The following is a 17,242-nucleotide window of genomic DNA, read 5'->3' on the forward strand; positions in this document are numbered from 1 at the left end:
GCTTTGAACGATGAAAAAATTAAAGAGGAAAATACATTGCAGAACATTATACGAGAGGATCGGTGTTTTCATGAACACGTGCAAGGAACGATATAATTTAAATAGAAAATTTTCAATCGGCTGTTTAGAGATGTACAGCGCTAATATGTTGTTTGCAAATGAGAAGTTATATTGCGATAGACGGATAATTACTAGGAATTCCAATTCTCAGCTCATTTTTTAGAAGCCAATATACAATCTTGTTACTAATCTATGTTTTTTCTTAACCCGGGTGACATAAAAAAGCGAACACCAACAAGTTTGATAAAATTCAACAGTAATGTATTTCCCTGTAAACGAAACTGATTTTTATTTTAAAGTACAGTATTATGAATTAAATCCCAAATAGCCTAAAAGGTATATCAAAATTCCAAAAGAATAGAGTATTTCGAATGAATTCCATTGGTGTTTCGAACGAATATCAGTTTTTAATCTGCTTATGTACCCATAACATTGAATAGTGTGGGTGTACTAACAGTACTGATGTATCAAAATTATATAACCCAAATTTTCTCTAAATAAATTCATAATAATCCGAAAAAAACAGTAATTTAGTCCGAAAGAATTAATGATTCTTTTGCAATTCCAATAAATAGTTTGAATAAATAAATCCTCCTAAATATTATCTGAAAACAACTAAAAGATTGATTCCACTACAGTTGTTAAAATAGGAATGAACAATTATAATGCAATCTACCTTAATATAAAAACATAGGACACAATAAATGGGGCGGTATGGGTGATTCAAGAGCTCAGTTCGAGAATATTTAAAGTTGTGAACAATGGATGGTCTTAGTTTCAATAAAGAACATAGCAAACATCTGAAATAAAGGAGTTTCCGACGGGAAAACCAATGTCCGGAACTCAAATCCAAGTGAGCATGTTTACCAGCAAGTAATAATTACCTTAAAATATAATATACAATTATACACTAAAAGTCGCTATGCAATATCTTGTGTAAAAGAAAATGACATTAGCTCGGCAAGACTAATTTCCTTCCAAACTCCATCCTCAACCATTGACAACAGCACAATACAAATTATATATATGTATGTATGTATGTATAGTATGCACGCTGTCTCAATGATAGATCGCGAGATGCATACATTTTTCATTAAAACTTACAGAATTTCCTTTTCAGGAAAAATGTATACAACGAGTGGTATATCATTGGTACAGCGTACATATTATACATATATTGTATTTATATCACATATAAATACAGGTATTGTCCCTTTGAAATGGGTTAAGATTTCTTACAAACAACTGTGTATTGATCGAGTGAATGAACTCACATTCCTGCTAAGTGTGTCCGCTACAAAATAGGGTTATATGCCTTTTGCGGCTATTCACAATTACCTCTGTATATTGATTGTTATCTTTTTGGAGTTTCTAATTTTCTTTACATTGAATAATGTGATCTTATGATTTAAACATGAAAGATGGTTTAATGAAGAAAGTGAAGCATAACAAACACCGTCATTAGCGTACCGACGCATGGCAATTAATGTGGAATACAAACTAAGCGAAATGACAAACTAACAAGAGGTATTTAAAATGTTTTAACTCTCCCTGTCTCTGTCTCTCTCTCTCTCTCTCTCTCTCTCTCATCCTTTGGTCGGTATAACTTAACTTTTACCATCATTCATAAGTCCAGGTACATCGTGGGATGACATAAGCTAAAATCCTCTATTTTCGTCTTTTCATAGATTTTTGCACGTATCTTGCTACGATGGTCAAGAGAGAGAGAGAGAGAGAGAGAGAGCGCTTTTAATATTTAATTAATTATAATTTATAATATTATAATAGATTTAAGAAACAACAACAACAAAACATTGAATACATGAAAGTATGTGTACCACGCAATCGAAACATTTATTATATATTGTCCACAGGTTTGCAGCTTTGTATTCTTGTAGGTTACTTGGTTCAAGTTTAATTTTAAGGTTTTCATCCAGCCCAAGTTCATTTTGTCTCTCACTTCAGATTTCTGCGTAGTTCGTCAGTTATGCATGAGAGGGGAAGGGGGAACAGACAGCCGAAAGGATTGCGATGAAATTGTGTGTCATATCAAAATTCATTTAGAAAACGGTGGCTATTAGTACTATTTATCGTTATTTTCATACGTCGCAAATGATTAATGTGTGGAAATGTATCATTGATCTAGAATCAGCATGCGAATTGGCTTATCATGCAACTCAAAAGATGAAATTAACTTAATAAGAATAACTACCAATAACTCTGTGGAACGTTATAACCAATGTTAATGTTAACTATACAAAGGGTACAAAAATCACATCTTTTCAATTAAAGTTTAATAGAAATATCCAGTAGTGTAGTATCATACAATAACGAATGATTGATGTGGAAATCAAAACTAATACAATATGCATCTATCATATTGCACTTGCATAACATAGCTAATGCATTCTGTATTATATTTAATAGGAAATATAAGTCTGACTTAAAATGACAAATCAAGTAAGTTAGGCCTAGACTTAACTCAAACACCTGTGTTAATAATAGTAACGGCCAGATTAATAGATTATGTGCTTAAATCAAGTTCCGTCTTTATTTATGTTAGTGTGTTCCATTTATGATGTCTTCCTGATGAATGACGTGCCTGATGTGCCTATACCGTGCTATAATGTCACTACAGTGGCGTATTTCAACAGTTGCCAAGAGCGGATTTCGGCCGTTGGGGGCGGGGAAGGGGAGTGCGAAAGGAGAAGATGCATTACCCCCCTCCCCCATGAGTTTAAAACATTCAGAAATTTTCCCACAGCTCGTTGTCTTTGCAGTTGGGTAGTTAAAATCATGCTCTGCAAGCAGTTAAAATGTATCAATTTCCAGTGGCCTCTACACCTGGACTAACACAAGTGGTGGGGCCCCGAGTGGCCGTGTAGTCTAAAGCGCTCACCGTTGCGTATCACTGCCATATCACCTCTGTCCGCGTGGGTTCGACTCTCGGGCTCGGCCAATGTGGGTACGTGAGAAAGTTTGCTAGTAGCTTGTCGTCGGTCGGTGTTTCTTTCCGGGGTTTTCCCACATTCTTCCTCTACCATTTATACTGGCCACCATGTATAGCCTATCTTGTGCTGAAAAATGCCGTTAAACCCTACAACAGCAACAAGAACAACAACAACCACAAGTGGTTTAATGATTCAGATTCCTTACTTGTATAAGCACCCCTATCCCTTCCTCCCCAAACGATATGCTTGGATGTTCCCCAGGTTGTAACTATAAGAAAAATGTTTAGTCTGCTCTCGACTCATCTTTTTGGAACAAATTGTGGTCCTTCTCATCTTGGTAGGCAACGATCTATTGAATAGCGCATGTGATGTATATCTTACTGAATAATTCTACCACTAATTAAATATTAATTATTGAAAATGTTGTGATGTTTGGATGATAATATTAGAGGTCGATAACTTTTAGAAATTTTTGGTCGGAGAATGAGACCGCAAAAATAAATGTCATAAAAATGTATGATTTTAATTATCATCAGATCCTTATATATGCAACTAAAGGTTTCAAACCTTCATTTTCGGAAAACATCGCTAAATTTATTTCCGCAAAAAATAAATGTTCTACGATATATTTGGTTTTCAAATGCTTATGATGTGTATACTTTAAACGTTACTCCAAATGTACTAAAAAAAAGTTAGTCTAAGTCATTTTTGACACCTTATAACGCTAATCTTCGAATTGTAAATTCTGTTCTCACTTTAATACCTAGTTTTGCCACAATCAATTTTTAAAGACGAATCCACTTAGACTGGGCTCGATATGGTATGAACGGCAACTCTATGCATAGCAACAAACCAGGAAGTTAATTGTGAACAATGCTGTTGTGTACATTAATGTGATATATTGAACTACATAGCTTCATAGACAAACAAAATGGCTTCCATTCTCATTTCTTAGAGTCCATGTTATAAATGGATAGTACTGAAGGTATATCCACCTCACCTCACCTCACCTCTCTCTCTCTCTCTCTCTCGCTCTCTCTAACACACAGACACATATACAAACAGGCAAATGCACTCAAACAACAGGCCACCATGTTTACTTGGGTTGTCGATAGCTACAATAACAACCACCTTAAAGAATATCAACAACCCTCGACCCAAATGAAATTACTAGTGTGCAAAATGGTAACGTGATTTGTTGTTTGCATTCGACACGAGGTGGCAGAATTACATAGACTCGAAGTTGGTCACAGTTGTTGTTAATTATATTTATCAAAGCCATTGACATTTTCAGGTTTTCTAATGAACTGTTTTAATTATAAGGCACTCTTACTGAATAGCACGTGTAAAGACAAGTACAAAGTTTGCCACGTTTCGAAAAACTGCACTTAATGCATCACTCCCATTGATTCTTTCCAGATATTTTGCCGTCCACGGTTGTAGTCATGTGATATCATCTATATTAATTATGACATCAATAATTACGTTTTACGGCGATCTCAAGTAAATTACATTTTGACAGCTCAAATATAATTGCCTCCGAATGTTCTAAAGTTAACTTTATAATGCAAAACATGTGAAACCAGTAATTGAACCTACCCCAACCCACTTCCAGATTTGCTATCTTTTAATAGGGTGAACCGGAATATGCTCTTGCTATTTGGACAGGCATTTGGTACAACAGGTAAAATTTGCTTGTTGAATCTGTATATTTCCTCTCTCTCTCTCTCTCTCTCTCTCTCTCACACACACACACACACACACACACACACACACACAGATATCTTAACTTTGTATTAAGACCACTGTTTGTATTCAAGTTAAACTATCCTCCTCGATATAGGGCTCTGTGTCCCAAGCAGACGTTCCACAGGTGGATGAGCTTAATGTTGATCTATCAGGAAGAACACTAATCCTGCTTATATGTCTTTATGCGAACACCGCTGGTCAATAATTTGTAAGTAAAAGGTATGACGAGATACTGTTATGCATATTTTTAAAAAAAAAAAAATATCTAAGACGTCAGATATATCAATATTTGGATTGCTGAATGAAAAGGAGGAAATAAGTATGAGTGGATGGAAGGATCACCGTGTGGATGGATGGATGAATCGATAAATATAGAGTTTTACAGAGATTATTTTTGCAGTATTTAGAAGGAATGGGAAACTGTCAACACGGCAACGGGATTGGGTGTATTTCATGGAGAAGCAAGAGCAAAGGGCGATTTAATCAATCAAACAGAAGTAAACACTCTCCCACTAACGAGGAGCTTCAAACGTCTTTGACAAGCCATGTAAGTCTCTCTCTCTCTCTCTCTCTCTCTCTCTCACGAGAAGCCTCAAACTTCTTCGACAAGCCATGTCTCTCTCCCTCTCGCGATGACGAGTAGCTTCAAACTTCTTTGACAAGCCATATCTCTCCCCCTCTCCTCTCCCTCTCTCTCTCTGTCTCCCTCCTGCTGACGAGAAGCTTCAAACTTCTTTGACAAGCCATGTCTCTCTAACCCTTTTTTTTCCTTCCTTCCTCCTCCTCCTCTCTCTCTCTCTCTCTCTCTCTCTCTCTCTCTCTCTCAGACTATCTACAAAGTATTTCATTAAGATAAAGGATATTATATATTCGATTCAATAGAGAACTCACTCAGAATATAAGGAAAGAAATACTTGTACTGGATTGCAAAGCGATTAGGAAACTAACTATTTTTGTTGTCAGGATACATTTTCAAATGTTCTATCGTATATATATATATATATATATATATATATATATATATATATATATATATTTTAGTAATGATTTTAATTTATTTATTCGTTTGCTATTGGAAATAATTTCAAAAAATAAGTAACGAATCCACTATTTTTGTGATTCTATGTATTTAAATGCATTTCTTTTTTGTCTTAAAATCTTCAGAAAATGGAGGAATAAAAGAATATAATCATCCCGCTGACGAGAAGCTTCGAACTTTTTTGACAAACCATGTCCCTCTCTCTCTCCCTCTCACTCTCTCTCCCTACTCCTCTCTCCCTCTCTCTCTCTCTCTCTCTCTCTCTCCCCCTCTCTCTCTCTCGTAACATGGGTGGGTAGCATATAAAGCAACGGAAGAATTTACTTAATCTTATAAATGGGAATTTTTTCTATGTAAAGTATGTTTTCATACAGTTAAAAAGGTTATTATGAATGTTCAAATCGATAGTTGTCCTTTGTTGGGACTATTTAACAGAAGACATTTCTTGCATGCAGCGTATTTTGATCATTTTCTGCCAGTCTGTCATTTCGTTCGTTTACTGACACATGGGTAGGTATAATGGTTCTTTATACTGGTTCCAAAGTGGAACATTGATAAGTAAAATCTGCATTTAGGAAAACATAATTGGTAGATATGCGTGGTATTGTTTCCTCTCTTCAAGATGTTATATTTATTCAATATGTCTCGTAGATAATGATGAACAATAAAACAAAGGTTCTTTTATACCTGTAAATAAAATAATAAACGAAAACAAGAAATTATGAAACATTTGACTATTAGAGAATGCGTTACCGACAGTGAATATATTTTGCAAACGTTTCCGATCTATTACTCGTCGTCACGATTGAATTCTTATCAACTCTTAGTTCATAGCTTTATCCTTTGTGTTTGGAAGCACGACATATTTAACGACATGTTTTGCGCTGTTTTGCTTTCTATGTTAATTTATCTGAGTTTTTATCACCTAATAATCGTTTGGAAAATTCTAAATCACAGCCCCCATTTTTTAACAAGAAAGTGTGTGTTATGAGCTTGACAATACCGTCTTTAATATTTTGCAAATGTAAGATTTTTTTGCTTAATAAACTCTGTACGATTTTCATGCATAAAATTATAGTTGGTACTGATGTTTGATTCCAGTTCTTTCATACGATGCATGCTGTTTACAAGAAAATTTTAACAAGTAGACACACATCCATATATAAATACTTCTCCAAACTAATGCAGCGACTAAACTATCAAGTATCTGTAATACATGTATAGCTAATTTTGAGGGGGAAAATCAGCATAAACAAATTTGAATAGTAAATACATGCCCTACGCTCCCGTGTTTAGTCTCACTCACACCCATGATCAGCGTCAACAAGAATTAGGCCCAGTAGAGTAATAATATACCAAGAGAGTTCATTTTACCTGCATATCTGATGTTGCTCGCGTCATGTTTATGAAGTTTATCTATATTTCAATGATGGAGACCTCAATTATTTCTAAGTTTTAACTCGGAGGTTAAAAGTGTCTCCATCCTATATCCATCTTACACTTGTTGAACTGTTGGGTTAAAAATCACATAAATGCACCTATTCTCAATCTCAGAATTTCAGAGTTACTTTAAATCGATGGGAAACAATCCCTCCCAAGCCCGACTCCGGGACCCGTATTGACATTCTTAACTTTTGCGCGCGTAGGCAGACCACCTTCCACTATATCTCAGTGTTTAAAGTCTCTATCGCGAATCCCGTAGGAGTTGTAGTGCCACATTAGTCAATCGCGTATGCTGGTACAACACATACACTTCCTGACGTTCATGTTTATAGTCATTGTTATTTCTTCAAAACGCAGAAGGATATTAAAATGCACATATTAATGCACCGTACAAAAAATGTAAAGAACATTGGAAGTATTAAATTGAATTTATGTCACCTTATCAGTAGTAAATAAAATGTATCAATCGGAAATGTCGAACTGAAGAAATATGTGACTTCACAGGTGTCGTTATGTGTCAATTGTGCATATGCGAGGGAGGGTATCGATTTGTGAATGTATACTGTATGATGGCATGGCAGTACTATTCATGTATGTACGTCTGCTTGAAGGTGTGCCTGTAGATATCCAAATGTTAAAGATGGTATGAACGAGGGAAACCACACCAATTAAACCCAAAGCGGGATGCGCGTATGAACGCACTTACACAAAAAACACCAATACCCGCATATATCCAACCACACGTCTACTCATTCATTACACAAATATGTACAGACAAGCCTTTTGCATGCATGTTAGACAGACGGAGGATGTGCGTGTGTGTGTGTGTGTGTGTGTGTGTTGAAAGAAAAGGACTTAACTAATGTTCGATGTGATATATGTTACTGAAGTAAAAGCCCAATGATATTTTTTTTTCAGGTAAAAATGGTAAAGCAAGGAATATTGAAAGGCGGAAATCCAACGCAATCAATAAAAAGCAAACCTTGGAATTCTTCGACAGCCGATGCTGGAGTACAATCTTTCCAAAACCCGTCAAATGTAATGTAAAATGCTCACCTGATAACATAGCTTTTATTTCTATAACAAGCATACCTTACCAATTTGATGTGTTTGTCATGATTGATACGAGAAATGCAAGTGGTTTAATGATTTGAAATGCTATAAAAATGGTGCACGAGGTACAATGTATGCTTTTTTACGTAAAGCGACTGGAAAAATAGCCACGGTTGTTAAACATGTTTTGTTTTTTCACAGATGTTCAACATGTTGCAAAATAGTTTGAAGGTATGTTGGGTGTATTGATTATTGTTATGACTTCACGTTTGTTAAACATGTGGTGTCAGTTATGTTCATCATGACATATGCAAAACATGTTTTGATTTACATGTCAAAAATAGGAAAGTCATATCCTTAGATGGAGACTAGTTTTAAATACTGCCGACGCCTCTACCTTTAATTAAACATAATCAAGAACTAAAAGCTAAATATAACCTCATTGTCAGAACAAGATTTAAAAGTTATACTCATGTCAGCAAAAGATTAAAACGTTAGAAACGTGACAATAGTGTTAGATTTATAAAGAGTGAGTAACGCTTAAAACATAATATTTTTCATTACTATAGGTCAAAGGTGACAAGCAAATGCCTGGGATCCAATCTTGTAAAAGGTAATGTTTCACCTGTCCTCACATTTAGTTCAGTCACAATAATACTTTTTTAACATATGGTTAACTATGATTTTTTCTTCAGTTTGCATAGCCCCCAACCCCGTCTCTTCAATATAAACACATTCGATGTGCAAAACACCTGAAAAATTCGAATGTGTCTATTAATTAAATCTGCGTAAGATTTTAAGAAAATAGACCAAGTCTTTAACGTTTTCACGCTTTTCCTTACATGTTGTTGATAATAATACCTACATTGGCGTCTAGTCGAGTTGGGGTGGAACCCATCGCAATTTCTCTCTCTCTCTCTCTCTCTCTCTCTCTCTCTCTGTTATTATATCGACCAAGGAACGTATTCCATCTTCTGACATGCAAGATATGTGTCACTGAATAAGGCGAAACCGTTGATTTCATAAAACGACTGAATAATCATAAAAACCACATTCGCAGCAAAATTAACATTAAGTCGCCAGCTACTAAAACTCGACCGGTCATTCAGTCGAGTCATCCAGATTCCACCTACTGAATCAAACCAGGGGCGCACCGACATATAACGCTCACATAAGGAATGGTGCTAAAATTCAAAACTCATAGGGAGTTAAACCTAAATGAAGAAATATTACCTTCCCTATGCAGTCTTATAAAATGTATATACAATCATCAGTTTTATACCTGTATGCAATTCTTTCGGTAATATTTACCCAAGTAATTATATGTATTTTAGTTATTTTATTATCTTTATTAACACTTTTGTTATAATTCTTGTCCATTATCTCGCTACACTATTCTCTGGACATGTTTTCTTAGAACCCCCATGCATAGCTCTACCGGGATATTTAGACAGTCTTGTAGATGGCATTGACTTTTCGTCACGCTGTATTTCTCTGTTCCTTGTTCATAACCTGGAATTAGATTAAAACGTTTGGATTCTCTATGTAATGGACACAATAACCCCATCGTTTATTGTTGCTACACAGCTTTTTATTTTATATCTCTTCTTGTAAATTCCATTAGTAACATGTAGGAGTTCAGAACATTTCTTAGATTCTGTGTTTAGTGATTGTTAGCTGCTTATTAACCTAATAAAGAGCTTGGTTAGCTTTGCATTATTATATATTTTTGACTAGTTTCGCATTTACTGTTTGCTTTTATAGGCACCAGAAGTAATTTAAAGAAATGGATGACGTTTGCATGACCGTAATAAATGATATGCATCTCTCGCCCTCTCATATTTACATAAAGGGATTTAAAAAGAAACCGTCACTGAAATCACAATATAGAGACACATATTCATACATACAATTATATATTTGAACTGATTTGTATGTATACAATATATCAATTATTTTATTATATGATTTAGTGATCGGACTAATAATTACTTTGTGAGTGATTAGCGTAAAGTTACACATCGATAAATACCCAACAATGGTCATTTTATCCTTATAATTCTAATTTCTTCCTTTATGTTATCACATCTGCGGATTTCATCAACAAGTCATTCTGATGTATATAGCTTTGTTTTATTTCATTTGCCTTATTCACTCTACACCAGAATACATTGCCCCGTCTTCGCTAGCCAAGAGTCGCCGACTGATATAGGTATAGGGTACTAGAGTATGAGAGCTGGTTATGGCAGTGAGATGAAGAACTTCGTATGACCATGTTATTAAATTTTGGTGGTGTTTAAACTTGGCTATCTCGTTTTATTTCAACATTGTGCTTGCGTATGGCAAGAATTTTAGCATCCGTTTTTCTTATTTTGTGCGCATTTCGATCTTAAAAACATCCGGGGAATTCCAGTCAGTTTTTCAAATCTGCCATTGTAAAGCCTCTGTTGAGGAAATCTATCCTTGACCATGACGATTTAAAGAACAAGTACCATGTTTATGTTCTACCCCAGCTTGAATCTCATCTGAATTCAGATAGTTTTTAAGCCATAGCACTGGAAATGCCCTTCTGAGCAGTTAATAACCTTCTCTGCTTTAGATAGTTGAAAGATTACAGTCATCACCCTCCTTGACTTTCTACAACAATTGACACAAGAGTAGTAAGGTGGGGTACATTAGCGTCAATGGGAATTAGCATTACAGATACCCCTGGGTCAGATTAGCGTCAAGGGAAATTGAACATGGAGAAAAATCGTGGGTCAGATTAGCGTCAATGGAAATTAACATGGAGAAAAATCGTGGGACGGTTTAGCGTCAAAGGAATTTAAACAGGGTGGGACTTTATAGCGTCAAGGGAAATTGAACATGGGATTTTTTTTTTTAAATTTTTTTAAAAAAGGGGTAGGCAATGGAAAGGCTATCTCTTTTCGAGAAATATGGCTGGCCCTGAAAAGGGCCTTTGGGTTTTCTTCTTCTTCTTCTTCTTCTTCTGCTTCTAGTTTCTTCTTTTTCTCCACCAAGTTCTTATTTTATCTCCAACACTCTTTCTCTTCTTTTCTTTCTTTTGTTTCTCCTGCTCTTCTTTCTTCTTCTCTTCCTCCTCTTCTTTCTTCCTCTTTTCATTTTCTTCTTCTTTTTCAATTTTTTCATTCCATGCTCTCATCCTTATCCTTTCCTCTTCATCCTCCTTCTCCTCCTTTATTTCTTTCAACAGATCACTGATGATTACCTTCATTTTTCGTAAATTGTTTATCTCTATCTTCACTCGATGGGGACTATAAGAATAGTGATCCTCGTTTAGGTTAACCAACATTTGCTCTATCATTCCTAAATTGTCGAGGACGTTTTGCAATTTTTCCATTTTGTCCATTTGGTTAGAAGCCATCTTCTTTTTTTATTCTTTGCAGAATGGTTTGAACGACGAATACTGTGGGTTCTTATACGAAAAGCGGGGACGTGAAGGAAAACATCCCCCTACTTTTTCATTTCATATAATAAAACCCAAACTATACTCTCCACATACGCTAAGAAACAATAAACAAAATCCATAATCTACTATCCACACAATCGTACGTGAGCGCTTACAAAACCCAAACTATACTCTCCACATACGCTAAGAAACAATAAACAAAATCCATAATCTACTATCCACACAATCTTACGTGAACGCTTACAAAACCCTAACTATACTCTCCACATACGCTAAGAAACAATTAACAAAATCCATAATCTACTATCCACACAATCTTACGTGAGCGCTTACAAAACCCTAACTATACTCTCCACATACGCTAAGAAACAATTAACAAAATCCATAATCTACTATCCACACAATCGTACGTGAGCGCTTACAAACCCAAACTATACTCTCCACATACGCTAAGAAACAATAAACAAAATCCATAATCTACTATCCACACAATCGTACGTGAGGGCTTACAAAACCCTAACTATACTCTTCACCTACGCTAAGAAACAATAAAGAAACCCATAATCTACTATTCACATACCTTAGCTCTTACAAGCACCAACACACAAACACATACCCTCACACTATCTTAAAAAAGAGTTAGTGTTTATATTCACACTACTCTACCTACACATTGGCAAATTGATGGTTATTTCTTTTCTAGAGTATTGGGTAGCCCTGAAAAGGGCTGTTTTTTTGTTTGGAACTTCATGGACACCTGGTTAATGGTGGCACCTTCCAGGCCTGGCGCCGCATACACATCTTATCCCCCAGTTACTTTTTACCTTTTGGGGGGAGAGAGCAGAGGCAGGATATGTCGCTTCAGAATCCCAATTTTCGCTCTCTGGGATTCTGAAATTTCTTCTTCTTCTCTCCTTTTCCTCCTCCTCCTCTTCTTTGTATCTTCTCTCCTCCTCTTTGTATCTTCTTTCCTCTTCTTCTTTATATCTTCTCTTCTCTTCTTCTTTGTTTCTTCTTTCCTCCTCCTTTCTTATCCTTCCCTCCTCCACAATGGCTTCCGCGGCCAGTTCATTTAATATGCGCCTGGCATATTCCAGATGCACATGAAGTTCCAACAGTTTCTCCAGTCTCGTGTTCATTTTTGGTGTTGATCAATCAACAAGGGTAGTTGGACTGCCGAACGAGTTTCAATTTATAGTGAAAGCGCGTACGTGAAGGAAAACATCCCCCTAAAAACATAAAATTGATCTTACCTAGATCATGACCAAAAAAAAATAACAACAACGCGCGGACCTAAAAGAAACACTCACTCACTTTTTTATTCTACCCATCACTATTTTAAAATTTTTTTATAAATCACTTCAATTGACTATCCACATACTCAAAGCAATCCAATCTAACCCCTAAATATACACCTCAAACACCAAATAAAGACATCATTTTAATCTACTATCCACACCAACCTACTTGATCACTTACAAACACACAAACTCACAAACACATACCCTCACATTTTTTAAAAAGAGTTAGTGTTTATTTTCACACTACTCTACCTACACACATTGGCAAATCGATCGTTATTTCTTTTCTAGAGTATTTGGGTAGCCCTGAAAAGGGCTGTTTTTTTGTTTGCTATTGCATTCCTTTTAGTTTCTAAGAATGCGATGTCCTCTGAGGATAGACTTTCTGGCGATAGGTCTGCTTCTTCGAAAAGAGAAGAAGAACTCTTTGGTGTCGATACGACAATCGACAAAGCCTCTGTCAGCTTCAGGTTGCTGCTGCTGTTGTTGTTGTTGCTGCTGTTGCTGCTGTCTCTGAAGTCTGTACTTCTCTGTCCATTCTTCTTTTTCCCTGTTCATTTCTTCTCTGAAGAGCTCTTCTATCAGGTCTTCAGTGATTTTTAACATTCTCACATTCTCTATTTCTTCTGGCTTCGGTATCAGACTGTGTCTGACCCTATGCAAATTCACGTAGGCTTCGTTGAGCTTAGCTAGTTTGGAGCACATCTTCGTAGGAGGATGAGTCTACAATGGATGGTTAGACTGGAAACAACCTCGGTTCTTAAAGTCAAAGCGCGGACGTGAAGGAAAACATCCCCCACACGGTTTTTGAGTCGCAACGTTTAGTGAGTGTCATGAGAGGGATAGTAAGAAATGAAAGAGCATCAATCCAACATTCTTATAGCTAAACAAAAGACAAAGGCATTTTTTTCAAAACACAACATTTTTTATTCAAAAATCACTTAACACTAAACAACAACTCTAACATTTTTAACAATAATCCAACAGTATAACATCAAACAATTTTTTCAAAACACAACATTTTTTATTCAAAAATCACTTAATACTAAATAACAACAACTCTAACATTTTTTAACAATAATCCAACACTAAAAGTTTCTCCACTAGGTAAAGAGGGATAACAGTCTTCCATGGTTTCTAGTAATCTAGGATGACTTCTCTCAAACTGTTGATTTCTATCGTATTATCGAATTCTGCATACAGGATGACGTTCACCGTTTCATCAGGGTCTCGGTCTTTAAACTGAATTTCCACACGAATCTGGCCGGATTTTATAGGGTGGAAATGTCCCTCGTCGCTGCCTTGGTCTGGAGTGAAATCGAAAGCCCACAAAGCGTAGCCTCCTGCATAATCCTCGTGCGTAATACCGTGACTGGTATTGGTTCCTAACTGTCCGGTGGCTTCGTACAAGGACAAGTACGATCTCAAGTAATTCTTCTTTTTAAAGTCAGGTTCGAAAGGTCGGGTACACAAGGTCTTGCCATCGCGACTGACTTCGATTTTGGACACGCCAAAGTGTTGAAAGTGGAAAGGATTTTTTTCGGCAGCTCCGTTGAAGGCTGTATTCTCGACGATACCAACGATCAAACGTTTGGGTAACTGTCCTTGGAACAGATGATCTTCGATCATGGATCGCTGTCCCTTGGGAATGGTGAAGGTTTTCACTTCCACGCGTCGTATGGGATACTTGGCGGTCGTTCTGCTCAACGTCTGACTGATGTCGTTTCCCACTTTAGGTAACACTTCCACACGGCGTACGTAGAGTCTGGCTTCTAGGATTTTGGTTTTGTAACCGTCACTATCAGCCATCAAATGGAAAGCGGCACTGCTACGATTCAGTCTCAGGCGGACATCCACCCCGTTCAGCAAATACTTTTCTTGCAACCACATGTCCAAATGCAAACGATCCATCAGTTCTAAACTTGTGTCGGCTCCCGTGATTCTCTTTCTTCGTTCTACAAATCCATCATTGTTGTCTTTCTTTTCATCAGTTTCCAATATTTCAAACTTGGTAGGTTCGTCAGCTTCCCATACCACACAGGCATTGAGATGAGTGTTCTTGTCATCTATTCCGTACGTCAAGAGATTTTCCAGGTAGGCACGATAAGGGTAAGTATCCATGCTGCTACTGACCAGTTTGTTATTCAAGTACAAGTCCACTCCACTGAACAAGGAATGCATGAAATTGTTGACGGGAGCTACTGCTTCATCGTCTATAGCACCTCCAGTCTTATCTAGAATTTTGACTTTCAGGTACAAGTAACTGCTATTCAGATCGATGTAATCTTCGGGCTGTCCTTTGATTTCAAACTCGATGGGAGCGGAATCGGTCAGTGAGGAGACGGGGTGAAATTCCACCCACTGCGATTCTTGCATCGTCATCATGGTGGGGGGCATGGCAAACAGATCCAGTTCCGTCTTGGAACAAGCGCAAGATTCTCGGTGCATCATTTTTTGTCTCTTTTCTCAATAATCGAAAACGTCTAAGTCTCGAACGGTTCTTCTTTTCTTGGCCTTTCTAGCTTGAAGTCTGGTGAAAGGGTGTTTTCTTCGTCGTCTCTTTCTGCCTTGTCCTTGCTGAATGCCTGACTCGGTAGCGTTCAGGGCATTTATAGGTGTTTCTCGTTGGCCTAAAATGTCTTTGCCCGTTTGCAGCAAGACATTTTTGCCTGCCCTCATGAAGGCTTCTTTAGGGTTTTGTTTGTCGATGATGACATTTTGGAGAAATTCTTTGCCTTGCGTCAGTGCCGCATCTTTTAAGGCGTGCAATCCGCGTGTCACCATCGGTTTCAACACCGGTGCCACCGAACGAAAGGCCGATTTTAACATATCTCCTAAACCGTGTCCTCGCTGTCGAGCAACCCCTCGGTACACTGGATACATGACTTACGAATCGTGAGAAAACCGTTTTCGAAAATGGAGTTTCACCGTGACTTTTCCTTTGGTGAATGGAATATTTTGTCCCAAATCTCCTTTTATAGTAATGTTGACCGTGTCCAAATACGACTTACTGACAGGCAAATAGTGAGGATGTACAAATTCGCGGTGGACGTGGTAAGTGTTTCCACCTTCCTCGTCAGTGTTCGTGGCAGAATCCACTTTGAAAGGAATGACACGCAGTAACGGTACGGAGGTGTGTCCCACCACGTTATACTCCACCACATCGGAGTACACAAACATCAAATTCAGTCCTTGGTTCAGTTCTACCGGGGCACGAAATAACTTGCTAAAAGACTCGTTGTCGTAAACGATGGGTAATTCGCTTTTCTTCATCATACTCATTCTCAGGTTCATGTCTCCGCCCAACATGTCATACAATTCAGGACAAAATAAAATGGACAGGATTTTACTCCGTTCAAATTTCATCAAGAAGCGACGAGCTGTTTTGTGGTACTCCATGGTGACACTTTTGATAACATGCTCCAAAGCTTTCAGAAACACGGCATTAAACCTGGAGGCTATGGTGCTGACCAAATGTTGACCACTAAAATAATAGCCTTGGGAAATGAACAAGTGATAGGTTGTGTACTTTTGTGTACGGGTTTTCTTGTCATATTTGACATTGCTATCCATCCACTGTTGCAATTGTTCGTCATGAACTTCCACATCAAAAAAATTTTGATTGGGAAGGACATTGAGGACTTGGGTCGGGTGAATCATTTCTACTAAAGCCACTTCCCAATGGGCTTCGTGATCTAAGGGGATGGCTTGAGGTAATTTGGCCGTGTAACAGCACAACGTGTTCTTGGGAAACACCTCCATGGAACTGTCACTGGGTAAGGTTAAGTAAAATTGGTTTTGGTGACTCATAATTCCAGAGTTCTTTGGCTGTCCGAGGGGTTAGTGGACGTCAGAGGCGTGTCTCCGCCCAAAATGGGGTTCTGGTTGTGGTTGGAGTGGTGACTGGCACTGGCACTGGACACAAGGTTCCCGTGGTTCCCGTTCGAGGTGAATTTCAGGGAGGGATTAGGAAGCAGGTAACCGATGCAACTGCTCAATAAAATGGTCCACAATTGTTTGTCTCCTTGTTGCAAACTCAAATTGGCGATGGCTGCCCCGATGACACAATACACCACGAAGATTTGGCAGAAAAAGACGATTTGTGTTTTAGGCACACGTTCTCCACACCACACCCACAAGGGTTGTTTTTGTAAATCTTGTACAGAAGAACTGGGTGAAGGAGGAGTGGTCGACGTAGCTGCGTCTGTGTGAAAGG

At 37.5% G+C, this 17,242-nt stretch overlaps 1 protein-coding gene across 2 annotated transcripts in view; it reads left to right on the top strand.

Annotated features, from left to right (window-relative positions):
• The first annotated feature begins 3,877 nt into the window (after positions 1–3,877).
• Positions 3,878–17,242, top strand: part of LOC149800350 (uncharacterized) — a 44,386-nt gene continuing 31,021 nt past the window's right edge. For both annotated transcript variants that reach the window (XM_089957220.1, XM_089957221.1), the window contains exons 1-5: positions 3,878–3,996; positions 4,646–4,695; positions 5,161–5,307; positions 8,161–8,280; positions 8,865–8,908. In XM_089957220.1, the coding sequence (XP_089813346.1) occupies positions 5,173–5,307; positions 8,161–8,280; positions 8,865–8,908 (299 nt within the window). In that variant the 5' untranslated portion in view covers positions 3,878–3,996; positions 4,646–4,695; positions 5,161–5,172. The remainder of the gene's footprint in view (positions 3,997–4,645; positions 4,696–5,160; positions 5,308–8,160; positions 8,281–8,864; positions 8,909–17,242) is intronic.

This window comes from Sinohyriopsis cumingii, chromosome 5 (assembly GCF_028554795.1).
Source record: "Sinohyriopsis cumingii isolate HCF-2022 chromosome 5, ASM2855479v2, whole genome shotgun sequence".
NCBI classification, from domain to species: domain Eukaryota; kingdom Metazoa; phylum Mollusca; class Bivalvia; order Unionida; family Unionidae; genus Sinohyriopsis; species Sinohyriopsis cumingii.